The sequence below is a fragment of the Lissotriton vulgaris genome, chromosome 1_2, assembly GCF_964263255.1.
Source record: "Lissotriton vulgaris chromosome 1_2, aLisVul1.2, whole genome shotgun sequence".
NCBI lineage: Eukaryota > Metazoa > Chordata > Amphibia > Caudata > Salamandridae > Lissotriton > Lissotriton vulgaris.
Genome location: NC_141686.1, coordinates 250,998,661 through 251,021,238, shown reverse-complemented (window position 1 = coordinate 251,021,238; position 22,578 = coordinate 250,998,661). Strand labels below are relative to the sequence as shown.

At 46.5% G+C, this 22,578-nt stretch overlaps 1 protein-coding gene across 6 annotated transcripts in view; it reads right to left on the bottom strand.

The window, feature by feature from the left end:
- DMAP1 (DNA methyltransferase 1 associated protein 1) overlaps nucleotides 1–22,578 on the bottom strand; it is a 406,667-nt gene that overhangs the window by 290,928 nt on the left and 93,161 nt on the right. For all 6 annotated transcript variants that reach the window (XM_086953166.1, XM_086953164.1, XM_086953169.1 and 3 more), the window contains one exon: nucleotides 19,307–19,474. In XM_086953166.1, the coding sequence (XP_086809292.1) occupies nucleotides 19,307–19,474 (168 nt within the window). The remainder of the gene's footprint in view (nucleotides 1–19,306; nucleotides 19,475–22,578) is intronic.

Here is a 22,578-nt window from a genome sequence, read left to right as displayed (position 1 = left end):
CTCCTACGGTCCCACTAATGTTGGACCAAGGTTGTCGCCCAATTGATGATCTAGCAAGATTCCGCCCACTTTTGCTTTGGGCACGCCTGTGGCGAGTGGAGGAACTTGGTAAATACGCGCAAGGTCTTTCAGAAATTATGACATTACCAGGGTGGCATAAAATCAAATGGCTGAAAGATATGAAAACACTGTTACTAAACCTGGGCTTAAACGACGCGTGGGTAAATAGATCTTCACCCCCAAAGTCAATCCTTAAGAAACTTTATTGGAACTGGATCTCGCTACAAAGGAACACCAGTACTTCCCTGGGCAGACTTACTGAAGACTTTTTGAGGTTCAAGGACCTACCAAAACGGGAACTGTACCTTGACACTATCGAAAAACCCTTTGATAGGGCCCTGTATTTCAAATTTAGAGCAGGAACCCTTCCTTTGTATTCTTTTACCTCACGATGGAAATCTCCTGCACAAACTATAGAGCTTTGCCCAGCATGCCTAGATAGACCAGAGACAGTGGCACACTTCATGTTTGAATGTGGAGAGTTTGCCCTACCCAGGAGGGTATGGCTTAAAAATCTATGCCGCCAGCTGGGCACTAGGAGCCACATGGACGCAATTCGCATATTCATGTCTGATAGTCGCGCCACCTAGGCTTGCGCCCTAGCCAAATTCTTATCATGGGCTTGGTCCATCAGAACTAAAAGGCTAAAACTAACTGTTTAATTCTTTTTTAAATCGACCACCAAAATGAATTTTCCTAAAAATATAGCAACTTTTTAACAAATGTTTTCCTTTTGTATATAAACTCTTGTTGCTTGTCTATGCTTGCTTCTACCTTTGCTTTTAAATTTGATGTACTTGTGTTTTATGTGAAGCTTTTATGATAACTTTTTATCGAAATAAAGCCTTTTTGACTTTGACTTTGATTAAACCTGTCCAGACAGGCGCCATGCGATAAAAAAACTAAAGTTGGGGGGAACTTAAAGTTCAGTAGGTTTTCATTGGGGATCCAATACAAAACCTCGAAAGCGAGAAAATGGAATAGCTAAAATAAAACCGTACCTTCCATCCTTAGTGAAAAGTTAGAAATGAAGTGTGAATGTAGGACTGCATGGCCTATGAGTTGGAGTGACAATGAGCTGAAATGGCAATTGAACAATAGTTTGAGTGGAAAGGTATTGTCATTTTCTGAAAGCAAGATACTGCAGACATGATCAGTTGGTTCGTTTCTATCGTCACAAGAAGGTATTGTACCAGACTATGGATTTTATACAGCAATTCATATCCCAGACATAGCTGTAAAATCCTCTGATTTGTATTGTTTTCCTCATGAACATTCAGAATGCGTGATTAGTAGTCGCAATTTAGCGCATATGATAGGTTTTTGGTATGGCACCTGATGTTCAGAGATGTGTTCCACACATTGTGAAGCAAACTAGGAATACATAAGCATAGGGATGTGTAAGGTGTGACAATAGAAGCAGTTGAGCATTCAGGTGCCTAACCTTTTTAGGTTTCGCCTAAGTGAAAGCTGCGCACTGCGCAGCTTTTCACACAGGCGAAAACCTAATGAGAATACTATGTGGCTTGGGAATCCGCCCTCTGTTCCATTGGCTAGCTCCATAAATGGAGGCTAGCCATTGGAACAGAGATCTGTCCATCATGGCCGGACCAGATTCGTGGACGTTCCCACGATTTCTTCCCTCTCCACCCTTTTCTGATAGTCATCGCGGCGGTGGGCGTGTTTATTTTTTTTTCTTTCTTCGGCATCCTTCCTCACACCAGCCGGACGGCTCTCCCTGTGAGGACGCAGACCTGACCCGCTCCCTACTGCGAGCAGACTCCCGGAGGTAAGTTTTTTTATTTTCCTACACGTACTTGTAAATGTTTGTCTTACTAGCTCACACTTAACCCCTCCCGCTCCACCCAGAGCGCCCTCCCTCCCGTCGCGCTTTTGGCATCGTAAAGTGAGACCTTGGGGCCAGAAAGTTTAGATTTATGATCCGGGCGGACGGGCCTTTTCAATTCAACTCTGTTGTTAGGACAACACTTCTGCTTGGGAGAGGGGAGCATTTCCTGCTGAAGCACAAAGATGTTTATAATTTCTTGTGTGTTTTTAATAGTCGCCGCTTCGTGCGCATGCTCTATTTGCTGTATATCGCGTCAGTCTCCTGCCCACTCCTTGGAGGTCTTCCCTTTCGTCACCAATGAAACCCACCCCTCCCCCAAAAATACCCTTTCTGTTGCTGCTTGGGAGAGAGCGGCATGCTGGCTACTCCCATTTGTGCTCAGCAGCAGCTGACGCCTGTAGTGGTCAAACACCTATGGCTGCCTCGCGAACCTTCCCGTGTGAGGGCTTGTTCCCGTGTGAGGGCTCGTTTATTTGGCGCCTACTTTTCGTTTTTTGCTAACCTTAGGCTGGCTCTCTAATATAAAACAGAAGTTGAGGTGCGTGAAGTCGGGCGGGGGAGGGGGGAGAGTTCTAGGCGTATAATGGTATTAGAGGAACGTTAGAGTGCGACTTGAACCGGAAAAGTAGCCACAAGCTCCTCGGGCTAAATGGACAATTAGTTCTGTTAGGTTGCGATTGGAGGCCTGGCCATTTTGTTATCAGAAGACATTTACATATGCTCGAATGGTTTAACTATAAACAGATTGGAGTGGCAATTATTTACCTTAAGTTTGTGTGGGGTCCGATCTCGGTGAACCGTCAAATCCAACCCTTGGGTGGAATGATGGAGTTGTTTTTATATTTTTATTTACTAACATTGATGAGGCTGCCACATGCATGCTTTTCTCGACGGGGCGAGGATGTGACTTTAGAGCCAGAGCGTCCGACTTTGGATCTGGGGATCCAAGTTCCAGTCTTAGCTAAACATCCTGTCATTTTGGGCAAATCGGTTAATCTCCCCGTGCCCCAAGTACGAAAAAAATGAATATGACCTAGTGTAAAAGTAACTGGTGCTCGGGTAGAGCACTTTAATAACTTCAGGCCGAGTTCGCAATATATACAACTACAAATAAAAATAAATAAAATGTTAAGCAGGGTAGACTTTTCTGCATCTAATTTTGAACTGCTTGATTGGCGTAATCGTAGGTGTTTCAAAAGTAGCTCATGAGATAAAGGGTGCGCACCTTAGACCAGACTAACTTATTGCGAGTAGGCATTATAATTAATTCTGGTGGGAGAGAAGGGAGATGACTTGTGTGCATGAGCTCCTCACCCCCCTCACCCGCGTTGCTAGTGTGCGTGCGCTCCTCACCCCCCTCGACCCTGGTTGCTTGTGTGCGTGAGCTCCTCACCCCCTCCCCCCCTCGTTGCTTGTGTGCGTGAGCTCCTCACCCCCTCGTTGCTTGTGTCCGTGAGCTCCTCCCTCTCTCCCCCCCTCGTTGCTTGTGTGCATCAGCTCCTCCCCCCCACCCCCGTTGCTTGTTTATTTGTGGCACCTCTGTGGTCAGTGTAGGGAATGATGATCTGTTATGTGAAATGTGTCAGATTTAAAGAATGTTGGGCTTAATGGACAAGGGCAGAGGTCTGTACGCTGTCAGTTTAGAGTCAATTCGTACTTATTCCAGGTGCATTGGTGTGGTGGGCTTATGGTGGAATAATTGCTGTTGGGAGCCTTGAAAGCTAGTCTATTTCACAGATGATCTTTGTTAGATGTTTTGTTAAGTTGTATGTTAGTGGATGTAGTGTTTTGGCCGGTACACACAGCAACTGGTCCCCATTGGTTCTGACCACCACTTTGGACGGGAGAACCGGCGGAAAAAACAAGTGAGCAAGAGAGATGTGCACACCTCTGCCAACTCCACCCCTCAGGCGGGGGAGTCGAGGCAAAGAACAACTCTCAGCCACCTCCATCTTGCAGATGGGTCATCCAGCCAACCAGGGAAAGGCTTTTGCCCCCCTCCCACTGAAGAACTGTATAATAGGGGGTGTACCCACCCCAGGGAAGGGACCCGTTGCTCCCAACCTTTTTACCTACCTGGATAAAGAGAAAGAGAAAAAGAAAGAGAAAGCCAGTAGTATATTGTTTTGTAGGATTTCGTTTTGATAGCATTTCTTATCTGTGACAGGCCTGTGAAACGCTCTGATTCACAGTGCACTGGTGATGCACTTAAGAGTGCGCGTTCAGTAGTGTTTGAACTAGAGTTTCCCTACTTTATTTTTCCTTGCAACAATATTATATAGCGCGAACTCGACAACATGGCATGAGAAAAATTTACATTACAGAAGAACACATTCATTTGTGGTAGGCACGGGGAGACAAAGTGATTTGCCTGGAATCACCGGATGTTGAGCTGATGCCGAGATTTGAACGTAGCTCCCCAGCTCTAAAGTTCGCAATTCTAGAACTTGTGGCTGGAGGTGTGTCTAAAAGTGTATGTTGGTGCTGGCCATCAATGAGAGAGACCTGTGCATTTTTCAAATGGGTGGTGAAAAAATACGAGTATGTTGCTGGAGATGTGGGCCGCCGTGCCACCAATTACTTACCGGGGGAGGGTAAACACCCATTATTCTGCAACTTTCTTTCCGCATACCATCACTCTGCATACTTTCATTACGAAAGTACCTTGACTCCGCAATGCCATTATAACGCATGGCATTACATTTTTTATGCTTTTACCACGCATACATTTACAACGAAATTCGTTGTAAATGCATGAATTGTAAAAGTATGTTTTTTGTAATGTTTGGATAAGGTAAGTATGGGTATAGGGGTATATGTTTTGGGGTACTGGGGTATATGCTTTGGGGTATTTGGGTATTTTAAGGGTTCAGATATAGTTTTGGGTTATAGGGTACAGGGGTAGTTTTAGGGATAGGTATTGGGTTTTAGGGTACAGGGGTATTTTTAGGGTTCAGGGCTAGGTTTGGGTTTTGGGGTATAGGGGTATTTTTAGGGTTCAGGGGTAGGTTTGGGTTTTGGGGTACAGGGGTATTTTAAGGGTTCAGGGCTAGGTTTGGGGGTACAGAGGTATTTTAGGGTTCAGGGGTAGGTTTGGGTTTTGGGGTACAGGGTTATTTTTAGGGTTCAGGGCTAGGTTTGGGTTTTGGGGTACAGGGGTATTTTTAGGGTTCAGGGGTAGGTTTGGAGGTACAGGGGTATTTTAAGGGTTATGGGGTAGGTTTGGGGTTTGAGGTACAGGGGTATTTATAGGTTTCAGGGCTAGGTTTGGGTTTTGGGGTACATGGGTATTTTTAGGGTTTAGGGGTAGGTTTGGGTTTTGAGGGTCCAGGGTAAATTAATAAGGTTAAGAAGGGTTAGTGTTTACGGGTGTTGGGGTATTTTATGAAGTAAGGGTGGGTTATGATTATGGGGTGCAGGCGTATTTAAAGGGAGCAGGGTGGGATTAGCACACGATATGAGACATGGCATGAAGGGCGGAACCACACGCCCCCAGCACAACGCAGACACGCCCACAAGGTACTACTTTGCTGGCACGGTTCTTTTACCTTTTAAATGTATATGGTGGGCGTCTGCATATCCTATGGGTGTGAGTGTTTGATTGATTCAGAAGCTCCGTCCATCACCACCCCTTTTGTACTGTCTGCATAGCCTATGTCCTTCTGCTGCAACTGCCCTTTCCAACGCTGTATTGGGTGTTGTGATTGGTGCTGTGGTTCCTGAGATTACCCGCCTCAAAGGTTTGGGCTCTCTCTTTATTATATTAGTACTAGCAGCCCGTCCAGACGTTGTTCGGGTATGAATTGCTGCTGTCAGTAGTATATTGTTTCGTAGGATTTTGTTTTATTAGCATTTCTTATCTGTGACAGGCCTGTTCACAGTGCACTGCTAATGCACTTAAGAGTGCGCGTTCAGTAGTGTGTGAACTCGAGTTTCCCTACTTTATTTTTCCTTGCAATATTATATAGCGCAAACTCGACAACATGGCATGGGCACAATTTACATTACAGAAGAACACATTCATTTGTGGTAGGCACGGGGATACAAAGCGATTTGCCTGGAATCACAGGATGTTGAGCTGATGCCGAGATTCAAACGTAGATCCCCAGCTCTAAAGTTCTCAATTCTAGAACTTGTGGCGGGAGGTGTGTCTAAAAGTGTATGTCGGTGCTGGCCATCAATGAGAGAGACCTGTGCATTTTTCAAATGGGTGGTGAAAAAATATGAGTATGTTGCAGGAGATTTGAGCCGCCGTGCCACATGTACTTACCGGGGGAGGGTAAACACCAATTATTCCGCAACTTTCTTTCCGCATACCATCACTCCGCATACTTTCATTACGAAAGTACCATGACTCCGCAATGCCATTATAACGCATGGCATTACATTTTATATGCTTTTACCACGCATACATTTACAACGAAATTCGTTGTAAATGCATGAATGATAAAAGCATGTTTTTTTAAAAATGTTTGGATAAGGTAAGTATGAGTATAGTGGTATATGTTTTGGGGTACTGAGGTATATGTTTTGGGGTGTTTGGGTATTTTAAGGGTTCAGATATCGTTTTGGGTTATGGGGTACAGGGGTAGTTTTAGAGTTTAGGGATAGGTATGGGTTTTGGGGTACAGAGGGATTTTTAGGGTTCAGGGATATGTTTGGGTTTTGGGGTATAGGGGTATTTTTAGGGTTCAGGGTTAGGTTTGGGTTTTGGAGTACAGGGGTATTTTAAGGGTTCAGGGCTAGGTTTGGGTTTTGGGATACAGGGGTATTTTAGGGTTCTGGGCTAGGTTTGGGTTTTGGGGTACAGGGGTATTTTTAGGGTTCAGGGGTAGGTTTGGGTTTTGGGGTACAGAGGTATTTTAAGGGTTATGGGCTAGGTTTGGGTTTTTGGGTACAGGGGTATTTTCAGGGTTCAGGGGGAGGTTTGGGTTTTGAGGTACAGGGGTATTTATAGGGTTTAGGGATAGGTTTGGGTTTTGGGGTACAGGGTATATTTATAGGGTTAAGATGGGTCAGTGTTTAAGGGTGTTGGGGTATTTTTTTGAGTAAGGGTGGGTTATGATTATGGGGTGCAGGGGTATTTAAAGTAGGGGTGGGCGGAATTGGCGCGAACTTGGTACAATAAATCCACAATATTTCGTTCCGTCAGATTTCCAATTATTAAAACAGAAACCTCATATATTCAAGGTAAAATAAGTATTTCTACATGCTAAAATGCATATAGTCATTTCACAAAAGTGAAATTAGCTTCCAGCAAGCAGTGAGAGAGGTGATGATTTTGAGATCAAGCCCCTGCAAAGCATTATGGGACGAGATTAGCAGTGGGAAGCGAATACTATAGTAGCCAAATAATTCTACAAAGAGCTGCAGTTCACCTCGTCGTCCCTAGTTGTCCCTGATGAGGCAAATGCAAAAGCATTTAAAATATTATACATCAAACTGCAGTTCACCTCGTCGTCCCAAGATGTCCCTGATGGGTAAAATTCAAAAACATTGAAACACTTTCATGAATGCTAAAAATTATGCTAATCTTATCCCATAATGCTTTGCAGGGCCTTTTGGTTGTATTTTTGCCCATAACTGTGCTTGGGGTGGTTCTAAGAGAATGGGACCTCCACTGAATTACTATTTAAATGGAGCAGGAATGTATAGAACCTGGGAAGAAAAAACAACACTCGTGACGGAATGCCCCCAGCGATTGTCACGCCCCCCAGCGCACACCCACAGCACAATGCAGACACGCCCACAAGGGACTACTTTGCTGGCACGGTTCTTTTACCTTTTAAATTTATATGGTGGGCGTCTGCATAGCCTATGTCCTTCTGCTGCAACTGCCCTTTCCAACGCTGTATTGGGTGTGTGGATTGGCGCTGTAGTTCCCGAGTTTACCTTGCCAAAAGGTGTCTGTTCTCTCTTTATAATAGTAGTATAGATTAGAATGGATATGGAAGTAGAGGAGTGTGGCTCAATGGTTAGAGCGGCAGACCCTGATGCAGAGTTCTTGCCTGGGACCAGGGTCCAATTCCTGCCTCGGCGGGTCTTGGGCTCAATTTCCTTGGACCTGACAATTCTCGCCTCAGTGCCTATTCTAATCATGGGCCCCACGCTGCAACTCTGGGCAATAGCTTGCTTAACCTCCACACCGGCCCAAACAGCGCTAGGATGCCTGGCTTCACCCTGGGGGTGCCCAGGAGTGGACACTTCACAGGGAAAGCCAGGAAGGGTTCCACAGCGGTATGAGTAATAGCGCCAGGAAACCGCTTGGTGACAGTGCGCTCTACAAAAAAAAGTAAAAAATAATGGACACGACTTAAAACGGAGACCCACACCAATTTTCGAAAAATATATTTTGATTGAACTTTATTTGAAGACCACGATCTTCACAATAAGGTAAGTACGTTTTTAGAGATAAATACTATTCACTTTCAAAAAGTCAATATTCAGAATAATTTCTGAACAGCTCAATGTTATCCTATGGGGAAAATAATATTGCTGTTAAACAGGTAAGTATTGCACTAACAGTTCCAGTCTTCGAGACCAAAGGTCAGCAAGGGTCAGGTGAGTAACAAAACTGCACCACCAACAGAACAGAGGCGGCCGAGCGCAGAGGTCAAAAGCAGAATTTGGCCCAATGAGTTTCAATAGGGAGGGTGAGGGTGCACGAAGTAACACTGATTGCAAGTCAGTAAATCGTTGCAGGGGCCATGCTTTCGGGGTTGGGTTAAGAACGGGGGGGGGCACAAAGCAGCAGTAACAACACTCACCTAAGCGCCTTCATTGCCTTCAGCGCACAGCTGATCTTAGAGCTGACGCGCCCTACCTCGCGCTTTCTCAGCTGCCGCCATTCTCCCAGGCGTGTGCGCTGACTCCGCCCCCTTTCAGGCCACGCCCCCTGCTGGCTGTACTTAAACCGCTGACTCCCAGCGGCAACGGATAAACCCATGACCCAGTCCTGAGGCGGAAGCCGGGAGCTGGAGGTACTCGATTATTTTAAAAACTTTGAAACTTGTTATTTCCTTACTTCTGTGTGGTGTCACTGTTTTTTGTGCTTTTAGAAAAACAACACTCACCTAAGCGCCTTCATTGCCTTCAGCGCACAGCTGATCTTAGAGCTGACGCGCCCTACCTCGCGCTTTCTCAGCTGCCGCCATTCTCCCAGGCGTGCGCGCTGACTCCGCCCCCTTTCAGGCCACACCCCCCTCCTTTCCTTGATATGTGCCTGTATAGGAAGCGCAGCGGACGAGCGCAGCGGGAGCGCCTAATGCAAGCCCGTCTGCGCCCGTCATCGCCAAGTCATCGCCTCTCGCCAGACCCCCTGGCCTTATTCCGTCACCACCCCTCACCTACGATAGTGAGTTACTTCATAGCTTGAACCCCGGAAGATCTTGCGCTAACATTACAGGTAGGCCCGGTTTCACCTGCCTACAATGCCAAACCTGCAATTTCTTCACTACTAAACCCCACTCCATTCGACAGCTTTTAGGTCCGGATAAAACCACCTCCATCACGATACTTCACCTCAATGTAAGATCACTAGCCAAACATCACCTCGAGGTTAATACCCTAATCCTGGATGAAAATCCAGACATCCTCTTCCTCTGTGAAACATGGCTACGCGATGGCACCTCCACCATTCCCAACCTTATGCTACCAGACGACTATCTGATGTCGACCATTAACAGAGAGGGAAGAGGAGGCGGTCTCGCTATAATCTACAAAAAAATGCTCTCTTGTTCTTTTGTCAAGGAAGATCTGTCAGACTCTGAAAGCGCCCACTTCAAAATCATCATAAATCCCAACTTCACCGTGTCGGGTCTCTACATCTACCGCCCACCTGGCCCCTCTTCAAAATTCATTGAGGCCCTCCTTGAGACAGCAACCTCCCTAATAACCAAAAGCCCTAACTTTACCATTCTGGGAGATCTTAATCTTCATTTTGATCTATTAAATACCCTACGATCAAAACAATCCTTGCAGACCTCTCTGCACTGCAACTCAACCCCTTCATCTCCACTCCAACTCATCTAGCTGGCCACATCCTAGACCCAGTTTTTTCAAACCTAGAAGAACTTACCTCAGAGTCACCCCTACCTATGGGATGGACAGATCACTCCCTTATTAAACTGGCCATTCCGGTCAATAAAAGCAGGCACAATACGGCACCGACCCGCCGCCTAAAAAGACCATGGCATAAATTATCTCACAATGACTTACACAAGACCTTAGGGGATTTCTACCTTGACACCAACTCTGACATCAACGCTAACTACAGCACGTTTCATGAGTGGATTACGGGCGGACTAGACAGTCTCATCCCAGCAAAATGGACAAAAGGTCGTAACTCTCCATCCAACCCCTGGTACAACGACACACTCAAAAATTTACGAAAAGAGTGCAAAAAGGCAGAACGCCTCTGGCGTAGGGAATACAACAAAGAAGATAAATCTAAATACCTTCTGTTACAGAAAACGTACCACAAAGCCATCCGTGCTGCACGGACGGCTTTCTACGCCGACAAGATCGAATCTAGTCCCACCCCTGCTAAAGAAATCTTCAAACTCGTACAAGAACTCCAGAGCAGCAACGCTCCCCTCCCTACTATTTCCTCCGAGCAACAATGCGAAGACCTTGCCAGGTTCTTCGTTGACAAGGTACAGAAAATCTACACCTCCTTCCCCCAGCACGCCCCTAGCACTACCAGCAATCCCTCTGTTTCTCCCAGCTATTCGACCTTGACCTGCATCCCAGAAATCTCCAAAGACATCCTCATCAGACTATGCAATAAAGTCAAATCTGGCTCCCCCGCGGACCCCATGCGCCCGGCTCAATTCTTAGAGTCACTCAACTTCTTCCTACCAGTGTTAACCGCCATCCTGAACCTCTCCTTCACTTCAGCGTGTGTACCATCTGCCTGGAAGCAAGCGTGGGTTTCGCCTATCATCAAGAAACCCACCCTAGATCCATCTAAACTGGAGAATTTTCGTCCAATCTCCCTGCTCCCATGGCTATCCAAACTCGCTGAAGCGCATGTCAACAGTACTCTATCCCAGCATATGGTCAAAAACAACATTCTTGACCCATCACAAAATGGGTTTAGACCAGGCCATAGCACTGAGTCTGCTCTCTTAGCCACCACAGAGCACCTCCGAACGATCTTAGATGCCGGTCAAAGTGCTGCGCTGATCCTTCTGGATCTCAGCGCGGCCTTTGACACGGTATCCCATGTCATCCTTCTTAAGCGTTTGGAGACCTTTGGAGTAACTGGTCATGCCTTGGATTGGTTCAGATCTTTCCTCGAAAACAGGTCTTTTCGAGTCTCTGCCCCCCCCTTTCTATCCAAACCCCACCCTATTGAACAGGGAGTCCCGCAGGGCTCTGCGTTGAGCCCCTCTCTTTTTAATCTCTACGTTCAGCCTCTAGCGGCAGTGGCCAAAGAGTGGGGCTTGACATTAGTATCGTATGCTGACGATACACAACTGGCCATCGCTCTCTCAGATGGTCCTTCCAACTTATCCTCTAACTTCAAAAACGGACTCTCTGCGGTCGCCCAATGGATGACAATGAACTGTTTACAACTTAATGGCGGAAAGACAGAGGTGCTTCTCCTTGGCAAAAACACCAGCCTCTGGAATGAGCACTGGTGGCCGTCCTCCCTAGGTACCATCCCTCCCCCCAAAACCCTAGTGAAAAACTTGGGTGTCTGGATGGATGACTCACCCAACTTTCGAGCCCACACCAAAAAAGTTGCCGGCACCTGCATTGGCCTACTGAGAAGCCTCAGCCACATACTAGGCTTCTTCGACGCAAAGACCCGCCAACTCATTATCCAAGCCACCATCCTCTTGCGTCTAGACTATGCCAATGTGCTCCTTCTTGGTGCCAACAAATGTGAGTTAGCACGACTCCAACGCGTGCAGAATTCTGCGGCTAGAACTTTGGTCGGCTTCCCCCGCAGATGCTCAGCCAGAGCGACCATCAGAAAACTACACTGGCTACCTGTTGATTCCAGAATAAAGTTCAAGACCCTCATTATGTCCTTCAAAATCCTTAAACTCAACACCCCCCCTCTGCTTCAACCCCTTCTCACTCCCTACGCGCCGTCACGGAACCTAAGATCTTCCAACCAAAACCTTCTATGCGTCCCACGCATAAAACTCTGCCGCATGGGCGGCCGCTCCTTTAGGTTCCTGGGAGCCAAGATGTGGAATGACCTACCACATCATATTCGTTCGATAGACAACTTATCAGCTTTCCGGAAAGCAGTGAAAACTTTTCTATTCCCTTGCCTGTAATCCTCCCTCTGTCCATGGATTCTTCCCGCTCAGGATATGATCTGGGTTCTAGCGCCGGGACGCCTCATTGCCGGGGCAGCTGTAGCGCTTTACCAAAACAATACAATACAATACAATACAATACAATAAACATACAGCACCAGCGGCACAGGGGCGGCCAGGTGTGGGGTGCATTTTCAGCATCGGGCACCCAATGCTTCACAATAGAGATTCTTCTTTCGACAAACAGGGTGCCGCATGGCATTGAACGTTGCAGAAGGGAGACCAACAACCGCATAGGTAAGTAGAGATGTTTGGGGATCGTAAGGTAACCTCTGGATTATCTCACCAAGGCCCTGGGGCTTTGGGAGCAGGGGTGCCTTTTGACGTTAAGAGTTTTCTTACTAAAGCTGGTCGCGGTGAAGAGGAGCCTCTGAATTCACACTGCCGGCGCAGGCGTGGAGGTCAGGAGAGGTCAGCCAACACTGGAAATGAGGTCAGGATCGCTGGGGACACTTCACTGCACAGGTGACTCATTCAGACTTGGGCAATGGGTAGTAGTAGAAGGCAGCAGTTCTCCCAGGGTTTTCAGAGGTCACTGGCTGCAAGACTGGTCTCTTTTTGGTTGCAGGTTCTTCAGAGCTGGAGCCAGGCCCGTAGAATTGGGGACAAGTCATTCATCTTCTTCAGGCTTCCCTGCATAGATGTCTTCTTTCTACTTAGGTCATCGCAGATCTAGCTGATAGGTCTGGGGGAGCCCTCTAAATACTAAATGTAGGAGGCACTAGGGGAGTAGAACGTAGGGGCAACGGGCACCTTACCTGGTGGGACTACACCTACTATTATGCCACCCTGCGGTGGGAGGGAGGCATAGCCCTAGCTCTAATTGGAGGAGTCCCCTCATCTTCAAGATGGAGAGGACTGAAAAGTGTGCTTAACTTTGCCTCCTCCACCAGAGGGGTGGAGTTGGGAAAGGTGGCCACACCTCCTAGCCTTTCTACGTTTTCCTGCCCAAAGTGAGGTTGTAAACCGGGGCTGCCATCTGCTGCTTGCAGCAGAGGCTGGGAGGGTCACATTCTAAAGGCGGCAAGCCTTTGAATTTTCCCCTTCGAGCACTGACCCATCCTGGGGGAGGAGGTATGACATCTCCGCCCAGGATGTGCACAGTTTCTGGTCCCAGAGAGCAGATGCTCTCCACTCAGGGGTCCAGAACATGTCTGTGTGTGGTACGCTGCTTAAAGCCAGTCAGTGCCCAGACCAGGGCAGAGAGGGTTTCAGGGGGCACCTCTGAGGTGCCCTCTGAGTACATATTTTAATAATCTCACACTGGAATCAATGTGGATTTATTATAAGGGGCTGTTTGGTAACAAACACTCCTGGTTTGAATGAAGCCATTATGGTGCTGGGGAACTCGAGTGTTCGAGTTTCCAGTTCATGTACTCTTTATGGCTTCTCTGGCACTTGCAATATATAAGAATGGACTTAAGCAATGTTGGGGTATATCTACTCATGCAGATGAGTAGAGTGCTGTGGTAGAGTGCACCCTGCCTTAGGGCTGCAATGCCTGCGAGGGGTGACTTACCTATAACTACAGGCAGTGCTGGTTGGAATGGCACTCAGGCAGGGTGTCATGTTGACTTTGTCATTTTTCACCTCACCAGGGCATGCAAGGGCATTAGCATGGTCCTACTGAGGGGGTCCCAGGGGACCCTCTTCAACTCACAGGCCCAAGGTAACCAGGGTACCACGTAGTAGGGACTTACAGGGGGTAGAAGTGCCAACTGTGAATAGGTTTTAGGGAAAAGGCACTAGAACAGGGGACCTAGTTGGCAGGGACCCTTTGCAATACAATCAAAACCACATCTAATGCCAGACACAAAGTGGGAGCCAACCATGTCAAAAGAGGCACTATCTCACAGCAGTGTTTTACACTTTTTTTGTACTGCAAACTCAACCCAGCCTGGAAAAATTTTCATAAGCACAAATTACTTTACAAAGGTCGCAATCATTTTTTTAGTGTGTGCTTTTGGATTGCAGAGTTCCGGAAAATTTGTACTGGATAGCAATTGTGGAAGAACGACTCCTTGCGTGTATATTTATTTTTTACTCCACTCCACTCCACTCCACTCCACTCCACTCCACTCCACTCCACTCCACTCCACTCCACTCCACTCCACTCCACTCCACCCAAATCCACTTCACTCTAGTTCAATCCACTCCATTCCAATCCGCTTCACTCCACTTCACCCACTCCATTCAACTCAAATCTAATCCATTCTAATCCAGTCCACTGCACTCTCATCCAATCCACTCTAATCCAATCCAATCCTAATCTCCTTGTGTCTACAAAACATATGAATCTGTAATTGTGTAACGTAACTGGTGCTTTTGGAAAGCACTGACGAATGAAACAAAAAGCGGAGAGCGAGCTGCTGCTCATGCGTGGCTCAATGCAAACAAAGAGCGACTCCAACAGGGATCCCCAGTGAGAGAGGACGTGGCTCAGCAACCAGTGCTGCAGACTTCGGAGCTGGGGATCTGTGTTCGAGCATTGGCATCGCTTCGACATTCTGTCAGTGAATGATTGAGGGCAAATGTTTGCACTAAAATAAACCAAAAAATAAAAAAACAAGCGCTCGCCCTCTGTTTTCATTCAGCCGCTTGTTTATATTTGAATCGCGCTTTCACTTTTACTGAAAGCGCAATGCAAAAATACACGGGGCTGAGTGAAAACAGATGGCTGGCCCTCATTAAGATAAGAAATTGCTTAGCGACCGCAGTAAATCAGGCGACCCAGTCCGGATCGGAGGTGAAAGGGCATCAACAAAAAACCCTCATTTCCAATGGCAGTCCACCGTTTAGCATAAACGGTGATGCAAATCAATGGAAATGAGGGGCGGGGCTTCGAGTCCCTTTCTGAAAACCCCTCATCCACAAAATCTCTCGCCGAGTGAGAAGCTCTTTGTGCTGCAACACCAGGCGAGACCAAAAAATTTATGTGTCCTCATGTAATGCAACTGGTGCTATGTAAAGCGCTCTGATACCCGATTCGGGTCAAACTCGTGCTATATAAAACTCTGAAAAATAAAAATAAAATTTTTTAAAATGGCTACTTTTGAAAAATCGGTCCATCTCACTTTAGCCCACCTTAGGGGTGGGACTATCCTTGGGTAGCACACCTACATGACTAGCTATTTTCCCCGCCTGCCTTGGTGCCAAAGGGGGCTCTGGACAAGGGGGCCAGCTTCCTCTCCTGTGAGGGGGAGTAAGATTCACATTTCAAAGGTGGCAGCTCTTTGAAGCGTGCTGGCCTAGGAAGGCTAATCAGCAGGTCATCCTGTGGGAGGGAGTTTTACACCCTCTTCCCAGACAGGCTTTGGCTCTTGGTCTTCTCAGATCAGAAGCTCTCACCTTTCGCGGGCAGAACAGTGTCTTGAGTGGGCTTCTGGCAGAAACCAGTCAGGGAGCACACCAGAGGCTGGTAGGTTTTCAGGGGACACCTACAAGGTGCCCTCTGGGTGCATGTATTGGTATATCCATCACTGGAATCGAGTGTGGGTTTATCAATACAACATGTTTGATACCAAACATCCCTATCTTTAGTGAAGTCTTCATGTAGCTTTGGAACTCGCTTTCAGCAGTGTTCAGAATGTTTTTTTAGAAAAGGCTTCCCTGGTCACTTGTAATGGCAGTATTAGGACTGACCAGCACAGGGGCATATCTGCTTATGCAGCTATGCCGTCACATGTAATATCCAGCACCCTGCCATAGGGTTGCCAGGCCTGCTGGAGGGGTGGCTTGCAAATATTACATGCAGTGTTAGGGTACATGGCACACATGAACGTGTGACAGGTCATGTTTTCACTTTTGTCTGCACCAAGACACGCAGCCTGCAATGGCAGCCTTGTATGTGCTTGCGGAGGGGTCCCTTAGGGTGGCACAATTCGTGCTGCTGCCCTTGGGGACCCTCTTTAGTACCTTAGGCCCTAGATACCATGGGTACCATTTACTAGGGATTTACAGAGGGTGCTAAAGTTTTACCAATTGGGGGAAACAAATTGTTTCGGCAAAGAGCTCTGGCACTGGGGACTTGGTTAGAAGGAACCCAGTGCACTTTCAGTCCAATTCACAGCAGTTACCAGGCAGAAACGTGGGGGTGACCATGTCAAAAAGGGCTACTTTCCAATACCCATCTCATCTAAGGCTCCTCATAGCAGTGCTTTTTGAACTGGATCAAAGGCAGCACAGAGATTGACGAAACCAACAAAAAGTCAACCCCAATTGTTACGGTCTTCCAGAAAATACATTTAAATGGGAAGATCTGATCAGCTGTGCTAATGCCGCATCTAAACCCTGACTGAAACTCCGAGATTATGTTTTTCTCCTTGGTCCAGTCCAAGAGATGCACTAGCACTTGCCTGTAGAAAATCTGTGAGGCCCCTATTAACTAATTGGCCGGTAATTACTTGGGACATGCTGGTCTTTCTTGTAGATTGGGATAATTTCAGCTGTGAGCCAAGTGGGTGGAATATACATGCCCTTTAGTATCGAATTTGATAAATGATTATTGGACATTTGGGATCCTGTCAGAGTCTGCCACATTTTCCTTGAAGACCGGACCTGATGGCATCTATCGGTTCCCTAACCTCAAATTCCGTAGAATTGTGATTCTCAATTTTTGCTGTAAATGCTTGATCAATGTCCATCCAAACAGGGTCTGCACTACAAGAATACAAATTACTAAAGTGCAATACCCGGTCCTGGGGTTGCACAAAGCATTCCACTGGCTGGCTCTCATCATTCCTTCTCAATGCCAGGGTATTCCAAAACCTTCATCATCTTTAGACCACAAGGCAAAGGTTAGCTCATCCCATAGCTTATCTGGGCCATCACTCTTGGCCATAGCCACTTCTCTTTTATAAATCGCCCTACAGTTCGCAAGCTAGGATTTAGCCTTAGCAGCTGGCAGAAGCTCTGTCCTGGCCAACCTACAGGTTTGGTATTGAATGGCGCTTCCTTCTAGCATTTGGAAGTACACTTTGCGCCCTGCATCAATGTGTCTCTTATATTGGTAAACCTTTCGTGGACCTTTCCCATGTATGGGCCTCTCTCCACTGGAAGAAGTCCATCGAATATCACTAGCAATTCTTTGGCCTTGCTACCACCTTTTTAAAGGCATCCGGGTGTTTTTCAACCCATCCACACCGGATAGTTTTTCTGTTATTGGAAAGCCCAACCTCCCTCACTTGTAGGAGGCCTTTGGTACATGGGGCTTGAGCTAATGAACCCAACATCAACAGACTGAGATCATTATGATGGCTATCGCTCCTTTCAACTACTACCATATCATGTATGAGTGGCCATTCGGCTAAACCTTTAAAAAAATAGTCGATACGGTAGAGTGGCAAGGTCGATTGTACGTATGTCTGCGCTTACAATCAGACCTAGATATACCATTAAGAGCAATAGGGTTACATTTTAGGTAAAGTACCAACAATTGTTCACCCTAGGGGTCATTTTCACTATAGTAAGGTCTATGAAAGGGATTTTCCATTTAATGTCCATGTCAGCTGTAAGATTTAATTTAGCGGGCACACGGGCCACTTTCAAGATTCTGCCCCTTTAGGCACAGCAGGGTCAAACAAACTGTTACTTGCTTTTATGCTCACTTAACAAGAATTGCACATCACCACTGCCTTTTTCAAGGTTTTCTTTTGAGTGAAAAAAGGTTATGTTTTTCTAGATTATCTGCACCACCTCAAGATGTCTGAGCTCACTTTTCCACAGTGTTTATAAACAAAATAGTACCTTGTGTCCAGCACGTGCACTAAGATATCTTACTATTTATAAACATTCATGAACATGAGAGAGAATCCTAAAGTTGAAGAAATTTTGCAATCTAAATAGGCTTCCAGGTCTCAGATTACCATAGGCTCTTGAAAGATTGCCAGAAGAAGAATCATTACAGATTGTTCTTATTCACTGGAGTTTCTGTACAAGGAAGGAGGAGTATCTTAGGACCCTACAAATCTGAAATGTCAATGTCTACATCTGAAACTAGGACAGTGATAGAGGTGAACTTAAAGATGGCAGTCTGAACTAGCCTTGAGGTGGGTGGGGCAGCAGCTGTTTGGTCAGATAAGGATACTCATTCAATGGCATACAAGAGAGGAAAGAAATCTGCTGGCGTACATGTTATTTTTCAGAATCATTGCATTAGAGGACTGCTGGCGATTCAGAGGAAGAAGAATTTAAGTGCTGGACTCTAAATAGAAAATCCCAACAAAGCTGCAAGTCATAGATGGTTAGAAATTTTACTATTACAAAATGAAGATGACATGGAAATGGAACATTAATACTACTACATAGTGAGAATCAGCTTTGCTCCTTCAACGTCTTGTTCCTAAATGAAGGGGTGCAATAGATAGAAATATTGCCATGCCATTTTTAAATATTTTAGATCGTAAAGGAGGACTAATGTGCAAAATTGGAGTATGAAACCCAGATTTAAGCACTACAAATTACAGCATTTGGAATAAGATCTTTTGCTCATGTGTTTGGGGAGCCTTGAGGCAAAACATCAGATTCAAGATCACTTGCTTGGATTTAGGAAGGGAATATTTGAACTAGTCAGAGCCTTCACAACACTTACAGCTCAGGCTGGGTTCTTGAAAAGCAGTTCTTAGGTGCATTCACTTACTGTTCCTTGTATAGAGTCAGGTAAGTTAGTTAAGTCATTAACAGTTTGCAAATGAAATCTGTACATAACCTGTAGAACACTGGTTTTCACTCCAGTTTACTGACTCAGTATTCCATCTTTCTAAGGTCTCTAAATTAAGCGCAATTTATTTGTAAATAGTTACAGCAGTTTAATAGAACTCAGAGAAGCTATACGTCTGTGGTTGTGATTACAGTATGTATGCACTTCTTTATTATGATTTCCTGGAAACTTTTGGTACTTGAGAAAAAGAATGCTTTCTGAGAACCCACACTTTTTCATGGGTGCTTAATGAGACTCGGCGGAGAAATACGATGGTGTTGTCAACAAAATGACAAAGGATTAAATAATCAAACACAAAGAAGTACTTGCAATCATGTAATAATAAAATGGTTTGGTTATTACCTGCTCCGGAGTTCTAGTGTACAACCTCTCCAGTTGCTCCTTCCTCCGCCTCTCGTGCCCAGCGTCAAATACTGGCAACTTCACATCAGAGCCTGGTGTGGCACGTATGTTCCCCAGCTTAGCGCATATCCCATAGTACCGCTCTTTTAAGTCTTCTGTTGACCTTTTCTGATGGAGACAAAAAAAGTAAAACATTGTTAGGGTTTGAAAACGCATAAAAGTACAATATTGAAAATCTATTTTTCACACTCTGAAGATTGCTGGTGTATATTGTATAGAACCACAGATTCCTCGCCTTCAGAATATTATCAGGCGTCAGGACTGGATTCTGTAGAATTTTCAACCTAGACCCTGTGTGCAAGTAGGTGGCATCATGCCCACTTTGTGTCAGCCCCACTCTTCCCCAGGTATGTGGTGAACCACATAGAAGCATCCCCCAACAGCACGGATGTCAGTTTCTTTCTTTAACCAGTCCGTATCCTCTAACGCAGAGCTCAAAGAACCAAATATTTATGCTAGTGTGCAGAGCTCTAGTTTGGGAACATTTTAGATGGTAAAGAATCTAGTCCATAGAACGGGGAGATAGGAGTGCGATGAGGAATCTGCAATAATATAGAGTATCCACCAGAAAGAGTACATCACCTTTATAATGGATACATAAAGCTATAACTTCCCCAGTGGTGGGTCTCTGGAATTACTCCGAGCAATATGTCCTGAATGGCCAAAATGCCCTTCCTGTTGGATCTGGCTGTCAAGGTAGTAGTCCCATTGGACCTGACTGTGAAGGCAGCAGTGGTTCGTGAATGTGTGTACCAACACTAAAGTTGTATTCTGGTAGAGGTCAAGGACAGCAACTCTGCATGCCAGCACAGTGGTAGCAGCCTCTGCTCCATTGGAAAAAACCTGCAATCTCTAGGAGCTGCTTTCTGGCCAGTGCGAAGCAGATCTTAACACAGATGACAATCAACTGTGGTAGAGTACTTTTTCTGCACTCCCTTGCCATTCTTTGCCCCAGCGAACCTCACAAACAGCTAATGGTCCACCCAATGGTCTTCGGTGTGGTCAATTTAAAAGCTAGCTCAGTGGTTTTCTGGGATGGAAGTGATGGAGTCTCTCCTGTTCGAGGGGTGAGGTGGAACAAGGAACATCCGAGGTGTGATGGAATGTATGTTATGTTATGTTAAGCCGAACTTTTTTGAGCGCACGGCTACCCCAAAAGGGTGTCCCGGCGCTTTAGCAAAGAGGCCCAGAGAGACAGGAAACCAAAGGCAAAACCTACTACAGTCACAGCGGATTACTTGGTAAAGAGCAAAGTCTTCAACTCCTTCCTGAAAGCCAGGAGGTTGTTCGCTTTCCGAAGGGAAAGTGGGAGCTCGTTCCACAGGCAGGCAGTCACGTGTTGGAAGGAACGACCTCCCATCCGAACACGTTTGATCACAGGCACCTCCACTTTAGCCAGGTCCGCCGACCGCAGCGACCTCCGCGGCACATAGAAAGCAATACGCTTCCTCAGATAGTTAGGGCCAATCGCATGGAGGGCTTTAAATGCCAGAGTGAGGAGCTTAAATCTGATTCTCCCCAGAATTGGCAGCCAGTGCAGCCTAGCCAGGAGCGCAGAGGCGCTAGCTCTCCTGGGCAGCCCATAGATGGCTCTGGCTGCCGAATTCTGGACAATCTGCAGTCTGGATAACAGATACTTAGGTAGGCCTGCAAAGAGTGCATTAGCATAGTCCAGGCGGGATCCCACAAGCGCCTGGACTACATTCCTACGATACTGCAGTGAGAGCAGAGGAAGGAATTTCCTAAGCATCTTGAGGATGCTGAAACATTTCCCTGCTAATCCCAGAATGTGTGGACGGAAGGATAGATCATCGTCAAACACCACTCCGAGATTTTTTACCTGAGAAGATGGTTTCTCTGGGGGGAACATGTCCTGGGGCCACCATGTCTTCCAGCCCGGGTCAGGGGCACAGCCGAAAAAGAGCAGCTCAGATTTGTCTGAGTTGCATTTCAGGCTGTGCCGCTGAAACCACGCAAAGACTGCGCTCAGACAGTCCTTGATTCTGCCGCCGTTAAAGGCCTCTCCCTTCCAGCAGGTGAACAAGAGCTGGGTGTCATCAGCGTATGAGATGACCCGGGCCCCAAACGCCTCCGCTACCTCCGCTAGAGGGGCCATGTATATGTTAAAGATGGTGGGGCTCAGGATGGAACCTTGAGGCACCCCCACCTCCAGCGAAGGCATTTCAGCCGAGAACGGCGGAGCCCAGATCACCTGCCGGCGGTCGGCAAGAAAGGATTGAAACCAGTCCAGCACCGTCCCTCGCAGACCAATCTCCCTGAGTCTTGAGAGAAGACCTGCGTGTGGGACGGTGTCGAACGCCGCCGATAGGTCCAACATGACTAACATAGCCTTTCCCCCATGATCGAGCGTCTCCCTGATGGCGTCGGTAACCTCAACCAGAGCCGTCTCCGTGCTGTAATAAAAGGGCGTAAAAACCTTCACTATAAATGCCGCTGTAGTCCTCTGCAGCAATTTGTATGGGAAGAAGGTAGTACGGGAGGGGCTGGACTGAGAAGAGCGTGAAAGTCACTCATATAGCACGCTGAGGTTATCAAGATAAGAGCGCCTTCAGGGTCAGGACACGTAGCAGTTAGCTGTGCAGTTGCTCAAAAGGGGTGCAAAAAAGAAAGGTAAGGTTCAAATTAAGGTCCTACTGTGGCATCACAAAGCTTTTAGGGGGGAAACGTGTATTAAATCTTTTAGAAATTGCATCACAACAGGTGATTTGAACAAGGACGGTTGGTCCACAAAAAGGCTGAAAGGGCTAACATACCCTTTAATAGTGCCCACTGCAAGTCCTTGCCGGCTAAAGATAACCCAGATAACAAGACATCAGACAGTTAGACCTGCAACTGGTCTGTATTACAATTGCCACACCAAGCCACAAACTTGCCACAGTGTCAACAGACGATGTAGAAGGACGCTTGGCCACAAGGGTGACATTTACTACTTCAAAAGGAAGAACGAATGCAGTCAAGTGTCACCACAGATTGTCCTGAAGGAACAGATGGTAATGCCATTCCTGCCCATTCCTCTTTAGGGACAGTGTTAATCGTTACTATCTAGGCCACGTAAGATAAAGTATCTGTTTGTGGTGGAAACTGAAAACACCTGTTGCCAGGAAGGAACAGGTTTGAAAAAGAAAGGCAAAAGGGAAAAAAACAAACAGCTGCTCTTGACTTGATGACGCTACAGCCTGATTATATCACAT